Consider the following 12,276-nt stretch of genomic DNA (forward strand, 5'->3'; position numbering starts at 1 on the left):
GATGTTTATGAATTAGTTCACCGTTGCCCGTCGTGGTGACAACATGGCACATTTGTCTAATCAAGAAATCATTGCATAAGATCCAAGAATGTTGTCTCGTGTCCATCAGTCCTTTCAGAGGAGGTGTCAGGTCTGCATTGAAGCAGAAGGCAGACACTTCGAACAGCTGTTGTAGATTGTGATTGAGAATACATCTGTTTACACAATATTTGTTTCATTTTTCACTATATCATCTGTTAGAAACGAAAATGCTTGTGAATAGGTGTCAAGTTAAAACTTTAAAGCTCAGTATCTCGAAAACTAACTAGTTTTGCAATTTTTGGTATTCTTGAAAAAGTGTTTGCTTTGGGTGTCCCTGTCTACTGTCAAATTTTGTACCTATCATTTTTTAACACCCTGTATATATATAAATATATATATATACATATGTGCCCATACATGCACATATACATTCATATACATATCAACATATACATGCATATAGATAGACAAATACATACATACGCTTGAACATATTCATACTTGCTTGACTTCATCCATTCCTGGTGCTACCCATCACCACAGGAAACAGCATCGCTACCCCCTGCTTCAGCAAGGTAGCGCCAGGAAAACGGACAAAAGGTCACTTGCGTTCAAACTCAGTCTCTAGCTGTCATGTGCAATGCACTGAAACCACAGCTCCCTATCCACATCCAGGCTTTTTCCTCATTTCTCTTCATCAGGTCTTCCATTAATCTCCATCAGTTGGTATCTTTCTCTTTATATTATCAAATTCCTTTAATGTGGCACTAAGCTTGTAATCATTTGATATATACGTTCATTAAATCTGCTGTATTTGTTCATGCATTACCATTACTGCTGTTTAGAACTTTGTTCCACTTTGTATTTGCTTCTCTAGTATTGGCTTCTTTCCAATATATTTTTCATGAGTAGAAAGTTAAATTGTTTATAATGCTTACACCATCTCTTGCTTCATTCTGTTTGAAATCATCTATTTCCATTAGAGAGAGAGAGAGAGAGAGAGAGAGAGAGAGGGAGAGAGAGAGAGAGAGAGAGAGAGAGAGAGAGAGAGAGAGAGAGAGAGAGAGAGAGAGAGAGAGCAACACAGAGAAATATGCATTCATGTGTATGTTTGTGTGCATGTATTTTTGCTTGTTTACAACAAATTTTAGAGACGTTTTCATGACTTGTCTGAATAAAGCATTGTAGACATCCATCAACAGGAAGTCAAGCTAGCAAACAATGGCATCCCCCTCCTGAAATGACCAGCGACATGGAGCTCATCAGCCAAGGACTGAGTGAGTAGAATCCTTCAATCAGGAGTAACATTTCCATTGTTAACTTCCCACCTCCGGTTGGTAATTCATTTTGCTCCAGGTAGCAGGCCAACTGGACCTTCAGCAGACCTGTCCACCCTTAGAATGCACTAGTCACCTATGCGGAAGCCCACTGTTGCAACAGTGGATGCTTAGTTTTTCAGTTGGATGAAGGGTTGCGGTTCACTTATTTGCCCAGACTACAAATCCTTTGGTTTTTCATGTCATAAGTGACTTTTTGAAGGAAAGCATTGAAATCTTGCAAAGGAAGATTAGCATCAGTCATAGCCAGTCAAGAAAAGTCTTAAGTGAGTTCACTGGTTGTGAGTTTCTGAGGTTTTATTGTCCCACATTCTGTTTTAGCTTTACCTTTTTAAGTCCTCAAAGTTTAGAGGCTTCAGAGTGATACCAGGATTTGCAGGCTTTTCAGGTGACTGATATATGCATGCTTTAGCACAATTGTTGCTTTTACAGTCTTCTTTTTATTAAGGTGATGAGAATAGTGAAAAGATAGAAGTTTTTATAAATTTGTATGCTGTCAAGATTACCTCTGGTCCACAGAACCTTGATATAGTTTTTTATCAGTCTGAAATTAAAGCCCTTACAGAAGTTTGAAGGGCACAATATGGTCCATACTTGAGTTAGCCTTTTAAACTGGAAGTGTGATTTTTGAAGGCTTGCAAGTTTTTGCTCTCTCAGCCTTCTGTATGGTTCCATTTATGCTGGATAACCTCATGAATTTCTTTTATGGTGCACATCAGTATCACCATGGGTGTTGGTTGGGAATATACAGTTGTCTTACATAATGGTGAATATTGCTTTAGTATTCATATCTCACAAGGTTATAGAGATGGAGGCATAGGGCTTGACATCTTCAAGTGCTTTATTGAAATATGAATGGGATAGCCTGTTATTTGCAGCCTGCAAGTATACATGAAAATTGTGGATTTTCTTTGCCTAGCAAAAGAAATGCCTCTTATCAAGTTTTGCTGAGAAGAAAACTTTATTAGCATATGCTGGTTATTGCTTCAGGCAAAGCAGCCGTAGAGTCGATGCCTCTATTTACTCCTTTGGTGCTATTGATGTCAGTCTGTTGTTATAGGGTGCTGTGAATATCACTAAACAGTCTTAGCTCTTTAATTTTTCACTAAGATTTCCTCTTCAACTCTCAAAATTCATGATTTTCAAATTGTTTGAAAAGTATATTGAACCCCTTACAGTTTTAGAGATATTCATGTCAACTTAGATGTTTATTTCACCCACTATTTTTACTCTGAAAATTTGTAATTTTATAAATGTTTCAGCACATGCAAAAAAAGTACAGGAGTAAGGCTAGAGTGTCAGATGAGATGCCACTGCCTTGCTTTATCTTTTATCTTACACAGGAAAATTTATAACTCATATTGTTTTATCTTACATAATGAGTCTTGTTAAAATCATTGTGATTAATTGATAATTTTTTCACAAAAGCAAAACTTACACAAGTGTGGAGAATTACCGGTCAAACCACTCAGATGCTGTGTTGTCAAAATCAGATGAGTATGGCAACACTGCCTCCACTTTCATTACAAAATCTTCTCCTGCCTCATCTTCATAAACTTTCAATACAGGAAGGGTCCTTCCATAAAATCACTTTCCACTTGACCAAAAGACAAATCTTGATTGTCAAATAATTCAGAATCATCTGATTGGCTCTGGAGATCTAGGTAAAAGCCACTAAATTTCCTTAGAAAACTGGAAACTGTATCTGTCATTAGTATGGCTGGAGAATGACTGGCTCTGTGGAGAAATTATTGTGCACTTCCACTTCATCCATCAGGGTGTGGCTCTGAAATTGAGGCGTGAAAGAAAAGTAAATATCTTTATATAAGCATCACTCAGCTTGCATAAATGTCCATCTAGAGATGTCAAAGGGTTAATTTTCTGCTGCAGTTTGAATTCTTTGTACTTTATTGGCTGGCCTTAGATGGTTTCCCAAACAAAGGATAAGTAATTGGAGCAGCCAGGAAGCCTCAGTAACCCAGTAGTAATTACATTGGGTAGTCAGGCACCTTTTTTAGAACCTCACCATGTCTGTGGTGCCCACTGCAGCTTCCCCACTACACTGTCTGTACTTAGGATTGGCCAGTTCAGTAAATAATGTGTTTTACATAAATTAGGAATGTTTAACAATTAATACACTTAGTCATATGAATTAAAAGTAATGAAACTTTTTATATACTTAGGATTGGATTGGCTAGTCTGATAAATAATGTGATTTCTCTAGACTAGAAACAATTAAGTGTCTGTTTATAAGAAAAATAATGGCTCATATAGTTTTTTGCACCATTTTACAAATAAAAAGAAATAATTTTGTTTTTTCACAAAGGAAGAGATAAAGAAAAAAATCAGTTGCATCATGAAAGGGTTTCATAAGGTTGAGTAAGTGCTTGATCATTATTAATGTATACTTTACTATTAAGCATGGTATAATTACTTTAGATATAATGAAGCTTTTGAAATTTTATGTACTTTGTATTACAGGGATGATATATTTTAAAGTCTTTAGGCAAGCTGCATGCATCATTGCCAGATCATGGAAGATGCAGCAGTTGGAGCTTGATAGGATTAGCTATCAAAGTACATTGCAGTTTAAGTTGATAATGATTTATTGTAGTAAGTGACAGTGTAACTTTCATTATTACAGTTAATACATGATTATCTCAAGGTTATAATTTGAATTAATGTGTAGGCTTATAGCCAGTGCTTGCTCAACTTGGCATTTGCAAGAAGCCAGAAAATTTTCAGTGTTTTTGTGCCTTGGATCATCATCCTGAATTTTCTGCTTTGGAAAAATTTACCTGTATGCTTGGATGACGAATATGACTTTCAGAGACCGTAGACGATGAGTTTGGGTTCAGAGACTCAGGCACGATGAGCTTAATTCTTATCTCAGTAATACTGTCATACATTATACATATAGTTATGCTGTGAACTGAAAGCCTGAATCTTCTTTCAGGATTACTGTTTCCTTCAGTAGATTAATGAAATTTTCTAAGTCTTAGGCAGGTTATGCAGTGTTCTGCAACTTGGAAAGTTTTCATTTGACATATGTTCATTGAGGTAGGTTGTTATCCACTTAGTTTTCTATATATTTAAAAAAAATGAGTATAAGAGAACATAAGCTACCAATGGAAGTGTACTGGTAAGATCATTCTGGTGAGAGGAATAGAATGCATTAATTAGGCTTTTTTTCAGATACTTTCTCTTATCAAATCTTATATGAAACGTTGTTCTACTAGCTTATTTGAGGACAACTTTGACAATGTCAATAACATGCACTTTATTATTCTGGTGTATTTTAGCTACTTTCGGCTTACTTTTTTTTCCCCCTCACCCAGTCTGCTTTGTTTTATTTTTCTAGATATTTAGATGATTAGTAATTCTATTCTTAAGGTAAGAACCCTCTGAAGATAATTGTGTAGAAAAATATATGAAAAATGCAATATGCTTTATAATTTTACTGAATATCGTTTAGTTGCTTTGAAGTGGATCACCATCATTATCAGTTGGTAGGAGTTAGGATGTCCATCTGTTTCACCTGTTTTCTCTCATGTAGATAATTACCAATTTTGCATTAAGTAAGAACCTACTGAAGAGAACTATGTACAAAAACTGTAAGAAAAACAGTTTACCTTGTCATTTCATTAGTTGTATATTGAGTTTTTTTAAGATTGAATATTTTGAACCAAAGGGGTGAGAGCAACCCAAGCTGACCCAGAGAAAGTGAGAAAAACATGATGGTTATTCTGAACTGAATTTTGCAGACCTGTGAATTTTGGAATTTTTGCATTTCAAAGAATCTTTAAAGAGGTAGACTACAGAAGAGTTAGATCCAGTGAGAAAACTGGTCAGACTAGACATATTTTAGATAAAGATGCCAGGGGAATTGACTTCTGATAGGGTGCAACTTCAAATAAGGTACAAAGGAATTGTTTTGTATGTAGACATTTTAGATAAAGATGCCAGGGGAATTGACTTCTGATAGGGTGCAACTTCTAATAAGGTTCAAAGGAATTGTTTTGTATGTAGACATATTTTAGATGAATATGCCAGGGGAATTGACTTCTGATAGGGTGCAACTTCTAATAAGGTACAAAGGAATTGTTTTGTATGGTAAAAACTGCAGTTTGGAAGGAGACCTTAGTGATGAATCAAATGGTGAATTGATGAAAATATAACCTGTCATTGTGACTGGTAAATGTAGTTTTCTTTTTATTTTAACTCTGGCTGGTACACACATGGATCCTGTGATTTGAAACTCCCACTTCAGATGTTTCATTCAGATGTTCATAATGATTGTTGGCCTTTGACATTATACTCTTTGCTGTCGTACAGCAGCCATTTACATTCCATTCTCAGAAGGTAGCTTCCCTTAACGAAAAAAATTTGGTAATGGGAAACATATCTACCATAAGAAAAATGCTTTATAAATGTTCTTCCAAAATATATAACCATATTGTTTCCCTATGCAATCATTGATGTATGTTAATGTATTGGTGTAATGGAAGAAAAAATATAGATAGATAGTTATATCTTTTGAGGCCCCCCCTCAAAAAGAAAAATATGTCCAACAACTTCCTGTTGTACTGATCTTTCTAATTTTGATGGCACCAACTTTTCAGCTAGATCCCTTCTGTTTGGTAATGTCACCCTCTATGTATCTAACTTTATGATTTCCCTTTTAGCTAATGAGCAATGGTCCTTTATTCTCTGTACTTTTCTAAACCTTCAACTGACTAGCCCATATACCTTCATGACTACTTCATCTCCAACAGTGCTTATTTTTCTTTCAACCAATATGCTCAGTTTCCTGTGTACCTCTTTATGTCACCCCAGGTCTGTTTTCCTCTCCATCACTCTTCCAGCTTTGTTGTTCTCTTAAATGTGCTCCTTCTGATGTTCCCTGCCCTCCACTTTCATCTGTGTCTGTATGTATGTTAGTCCTTCTTCTGTACCTGAACAGATTTCAGTATTATTGCAGTAGATTCAGTGTGTATTTTTGTCTTTGACTAGTATTGTCAATAGATTTGTCCTCTTTATTGCACAACCCCTAGTACATCAAGAGGAGACACATCATTTGCTTTTTAATGGTTTCATCTTCTATCCTCTGGTTTGAGATATCTTGAACCCCCTCTGCTAAACTGTGTTTCTGTTCCTCTTTTATCTCCTTATTTCCTTCATGATCCTTGAAATGCTTCATTAGTGTTCTTAATTTGAGCTCTAGTTCTTTTTTCCTCAGATCTTCCCTCTTCACAAGTTCCCCTAATGTCCCCAGACATTTTCTCCCTGATGTTGTCATGGTAAGATTTTTTTTCTTCTTTTCAAAACTGGTTTAGACTGGTACATTCCCATAACTGAGTCTGTACCTGCTGTTTCTGGTTCAAGCAGGGTTAGAGGTTTTAGATTATTCCCCAAAGTAATATTAGTACTAGTAGTAATGAAGCTTGCTACAGTAAAGTATCCTACAACATGAGGTGAATGTACTTGTTCACCTGCCAAAATGATGCCTTTCATTTACATTAAAAATAAAAACATTACTTCCCTTTAGCAAGCTACACTTTTATTTAGTAACTTACTACATTTGTTCACTTAACAGTGTTATCCATACACACTCTTACAAATTGGGTCTTCTTGATAGGAGACAGATAAAAGAGAGTAAAGATCTTGATTCACTCAAGTTGGAACACACCTTCATTCTGTTTGAAACTGGGAAGCATCCACTCCCAAACCCATTTAAATTCTCAAGATTTGGCAGTCTCATACTGAATATCTAATGTGTATACCAGTCAGGGGCCCATTCATATTCTACTCCCTCCTTTTACTTGTACATAATAGGCTTCATAAGCTGTAGGTCACTGCCTGGACCTCTTCCTACAACCACTGCACTAAACCATATGTGAGTACATGTACACACATTGTAAAACGTATTCTCTTATCACAGTAGATTACATTATATAGAAGACACAGGACATCATATTTTCTCTGCTTTTCCATTGAAATGTTTGCATTTTGTATTTCATTATTTGATGGAATGTGGCATTCTGATGCTTGAATATTACATACAGGACTCCAGCCAGCAGGAGAAAGCCCAAAGCACAAGCAAGGAGGGGGAGGAGGCGGCGGCGGAGGAGGTGGGAGTGATAAAGTAGGAACTACAGGCGCTGGAAGTAATGTAGATACTCAGATGCAGCTCAAATATGAGAATGACCGTCTTAAACTTGCTCTAGCTCAAAGGTTTGTGACTGCATTTTCTGTGTATTTTATGAATTTCACAGAGTAACGAATTATATTGACATTCCCAGACTAATAAACTGGTGTTCTATGCTTTACTTCAGGCTCTTTAAGGAGATGAGTCTTAGGATGTATTTTAAGAGAAAATATAGAGAAGTAACTGATGCTTTAACTTGTATAATAAACTGGGAAAATAAAAGAGGGTAGTAGTGTATTTTAGTTTATATCTTCCAGGTCTTGCTTTCTTGAGCCCACTTCTAGGAGGTACCATTTTAACTCTTTTAGTTAATTTTACCCCACAGTCTTTAGAGTTTGCTTGTCCACTGATCATGATTGCAGTCCTTCATCAGAAGTGAGACTGAGACATTATAGTGGAATTATTAATCAAAGTTATCCTTAGATATGCATGTGACATATGGGGTTCCCAGCTCAGATATAACTACAAGTTCTTTACTAACCAATTATGTTTCTTGTGTGCTTGTTCAGTCATCAGAAACCCTGGCTGGGTCTGTAAAGAAAATGGAAACCTAAAACATAAGAATCAGAAATTACACAGGCTGGAATAAAAGTGGGTTGTGAGGTTGAGAATGAAAAATCAGACTTAAGAACTGAAAACTCCCAAAATCCATTATCCAGTGTATTCAAGATTACCACCAATATAGAGGATGAGATTCCAGTGCAGGTTTCTTGTGCCATCCATCAGCAAAGAAAAGAAAGATTGACTTAAAGGACCGTGGAGAAACCAAGGGAAAGAAGAGGCCGAGAGGAAGAGAGAGAAGGATGGCGTGAAGAAAGCTCAAAGATATTGGGACCTGAACATTTAGGCAAGAGAGAGACACGCATAGGATAGAGTGAGTCGGATCACCTTGGTACTTTAGGGTGATGTACTGTCCCTGGACTGAACCCGGACATGATAAGCATTTGGGGTAAATCACGGAATTTTATGGGACTTAGTTATGGATATTAGGATCTAGTTTCAGTGAATCATTCATCGGTACCTGATAGTGGATTTGTACAAATGAGGCTGTTTTTCACTTGTTCCCAAAGCAAACTCATTAAAGTAGGAAAAGAAGTTAGGCATAAAGAACCTAAGCTCATCCAGTTTTCAGTAGTTTACCATTCAAACTGTAGTTGCACTGTAAGATCTGGTGTTCTTCATAAATAAAAGTATTACTTACACTATAGTTCACTTTCAGTGTCTCCCTTCATCCATTGTCAAACCAACCTCCAATTCTCTCCAACTTCTGTGATTCAGCAAACAGCAAAGCACCATTAGCATATGTCAGTTATCCTACTTCATTGTGATTTAGCAGTCCACCAGTATCAACTGACCTAACTCATTGCATATACACAGTCCATAAGAATGTCAAACAGTTAAGGTGACCTTGCTCAGCCCTGACATACTTTCATATATTGTTTACTTAAGACCACCCTTTTTTGCCATTCATTACTTCCCTTTGAGGCTCTTGACTGGATTCAGAAGACTTCCATGTATACCTTATGGAATTAGAACTTTGCTAAAGTCATTCCTGTGCACTTCATCATGCATCATTTCTAAACCGATTAATGCTGCTTACATTTCCTTCGTTTTATTTTGATCCTATTCTACATCGTCTATAATTGCAGAATTGTTATCTACACATTCTCATCCTTTTCCAAACCCACTTCAGTCTTTACCTACATGGGATTCAATAATCCATTTTATTTATTCATATTTATTTTGCTTTGTCACTGTCTCCCGCATTAGCGAGGTAGCGCAAGGAAACATACGAAAGAATGGCCCAACCCACCCACATACACATGTATATACATACACGTCCACACACGCAAATATACATACCTATACATCTCAATGTACACATATATATACACACACAGACATATACATATATACACATGTACATAATTCATACTGTCTGCCCTTATTTATTCCCATCGCCACCTCGCCACACATGTAATAACAACCCCCTCCCCTTCATGTCTATATATACATTATTACCTTATTATGATGTCTGTTTTACAGCTCAGCCAATGCCAAAAAGTGGGAGATTGAATTAAATTCATTAAAGACAACAAATGCACGGCTAACATCAGCGCTACAGGAATCCACTGCAAATGTTGAGGAATGGAAGAAACAGCTTCAGACGTATAAAGAAGAAAATAATCGTATGAAGACTCGTATCCATGAATTAGATGCTGGAGGACGAAGTAAGTCAGTAAGATTTTTTATGAAGTGATGTGCATTGATGATATTTGGATAGATACTGTAGACAAGTGCATCATATAACCACACATCTTTCTTCCATCCATCTTTTAGGATTATTTCATATGCAACCAAGTTCAATCAGTACCACAGTATTAAATGTACTAAAGACAGATTCATAGACAATTATGGAAGCTATTCATATAATGTTACAGTAATTGGCTCAACCATTTTATATGCCCAAAATTTTAAGTGTACATTTTGGGAAGTGGAAGTATGGTACCGAAGAACAGGACGTACAGTTCTGGTTTAAGGAAGAATGAGAGAGAGTGCATTTAAGATACTGTTAATAGTGTGTTCTTAGGCTAAGGTGGCATGCAGAGTGAAAGAATCTTGGCAAATGATATAGTGAAAAGAGAGGTAAGACAAAGTTTTGCAAAGCAGCAGGAGTGGCTGGGATTGCAGTTTTTCAGGAAGTGGAGTGACAATTTTGTTGATTGATTAGTCGGGCTATTCAAAATGTTAGCCTCAAATTGAGGTAGCTTAGGACTGGCAAATGCGTGTCTGTTATCCCTCTCTAAGGGAAAGGGGAAGCAAAAGTAAACGTTTGAATTACAGTGGCAAAAGTCTCTTAAGTAAAACTGGTACAGGATACCTACCTCCCTTGAAGTACCTACAATTAGATTTTGCCATGGTAGTCGGGTGTGGTGCCCAATATGTTTACAAATGATTTTTGCTTGACTGCCTTATCTTGTCCCCTTGCACTCTTGCTTGATGTATAATGCCGTTTTTTCTGCAACTACTCCTCTATTCTAGGTTCATCCAGTACTTGGAGAGTGGTGACTGAGAGGGTGGTGGCATGCTTAGAACACCTTACTGGGGAGGGGCAGTATGACATCAGGGATGTTCAGACTAGGTGTTTGCTTTAAAAAGATTTGTGAAAATAGTTGGAGAAAGAGATTGAATTGTATATGGCATATAAAGTCCTGAAGAAAGTTTATGATGTGGTTGACAGAGAAGTGTTGTGGAAGGAAATTTTGAGGTAAATGGAAAGTATTTGATGGAGCGAGTTTTTACCAGGAGAGTAAGGCATTTATGTGAGTAGGAAGAGACGCCATCAAGAAGTGAAATATGATGTCATCATTGTTGTTTATTGCGATCGTAGATTGGGTGATGCTGAACCAGGGCACATAAAGCAGTCAAGGCATGTAATGGAATAGTCTGTAGGGCTCTTTTGTGGGCGATAGACTCTGGTTATACATGACAGATGGAGTGGATGTGTGCATGTAAGACCATTGCTCATTTGTTCCTGACATTACCTTGCTAAGGTGGGAGAAGCAGGAACATCTCATGTCCAGATAATTTTGTCAAATCTTATGTGATACTGATGTGTTATGTCTTTATTATTAAACGTTATTTTCTTAAAATTTATATATAATTCTTAGTTCCATTTTTGTGAAGTTAATGGTCTTTTAGTAGGTATGGGTGAATCAGAAGAGCTAGTCAAAGAGGTGGCATCATTACGAGCGAGGTTGGAAAGCATGGAGGATGAGATTAGGTCAAGGGAGGCTACAATCGATGAATTGGAAAACCAGCTTCAACGTGCCCGTGCTGATGACCAGCGGGACAAAATACAGGTGAAGATGATGTTCTCAGGTCAATGACAGTTGTTTTATGACAGTAGGATACTAATGTTATTATGTGCTTTATGTATTATCATTAAAAGTGTTGGTATGAATGAATTTCACCAGGATAGTGGGACTGATGCATTTGTGTGATTGATCATGCTGCAGGGAAATGGTGTTTTTATGTGCATGATTTGTAACTTATACAGTATCTGACAGCTAGAGAATGGGCATGTGTTGTGGGGCTGGTATTTGTTTCCTCTTAATGTACCACACTGAGATGGGAGAAGCAAAAGGGGTTTGGAAATAAAGTTGTAATGTTTTAGAAATATTTTAGTCAAGTTTATATATTTTTTCTTAGAAAGAAGAGTGATCATACTCTATGAATGCTCAGGCTAGGGTGTTTGAAAGTGCATAGATGTAACCAAGTTGAGAAAGAAGAGATAGGTAATATGTTTGTGAAGAGGAACCAGGATATTTTGGCTCTGAGTGAACTAAACAAAAGGGGAAGGGGAAAAAAGATTTTGGAACAGTCCGAGGGTAAACTCTGAGATTTGTGTGACAGCAAGAGCAAAGGAGGGGTGATATTTATGCTGAAGTAGAGTTGAAGGGATTTGTTAAAGTGTGTAAGGAAGTGAGTTCTAGACTGATTTAGTTGAGAATGAAAGTGGATTGCAGTCATTGTCTTATTGTCAGTGCTTATGCACTTGGTAATAAGAGGAGTAAGGATAAGAAGTGAATGCAAGAGCAATTTAGATGCATAGGATTGAGTAGGAAAGAATAGAAGAGAATGAAAATCAGTCAAGGAAAAGGAACTCTTTCGATGTAGTTTACGTATTTTTTACATATGCCTAATTTT

General features: G+C 36.8%; 1 protein-coding gene across 11 annotated transcripts in view; it reads left to right on the top strand.

Moving 5' to 3' along the window:
• Positions 1 to 12,276, top strand: part of LOC139760854 (uncharacterized) — a 206,610-nt gene that overhangs the window by 168,859 nt on the left and 25,475 nt on the right. For 9 of the 11 annotated variants that reach the window (XM_071684550.1, XM_071684559.1, XM_071684555.1 and 6 more), the window contains 4 exons: positions 1,224 to 1,298; positions 7,424 to 7,592; positions 9,613 to 9,797; positions 11,269 to 11,429. In XM_071684550.1, coding sequence (XP_071540651.1) covers positions 1,224 to 1,298; positions 7,424 to 7,592; positions 9,613 to 9,797; positions 11,269 to 11,429 — 590 coding nt within the window. The remainder of the gene's footprint in view (positions 1 to 1,223; positions 1,299 to 7,423; positions 7,593 to 9,612; positions 9,798 to 11,268; positions 11,430 to 12,276) is intronic. The other 2 variants (XM_071684553.1, XM_071684558.1) reach the window with 1 other exon arrangement.

Source organism: Panulirus ornatus, chromosome 38, assembly GCF_036320965.1.
Source record: "Panulirus ornatus isolate Po-2019 chromosome 38, ASM3632096v1, whole genome shotgun sequence".
In the NCBI taxonomy this organism is placed as follows: Eukaryota; Metazoa; Arthropoda; class Malacostraca; order Decapoda; family Palinuridae; genus Panulirus; species Panulirus ornatus.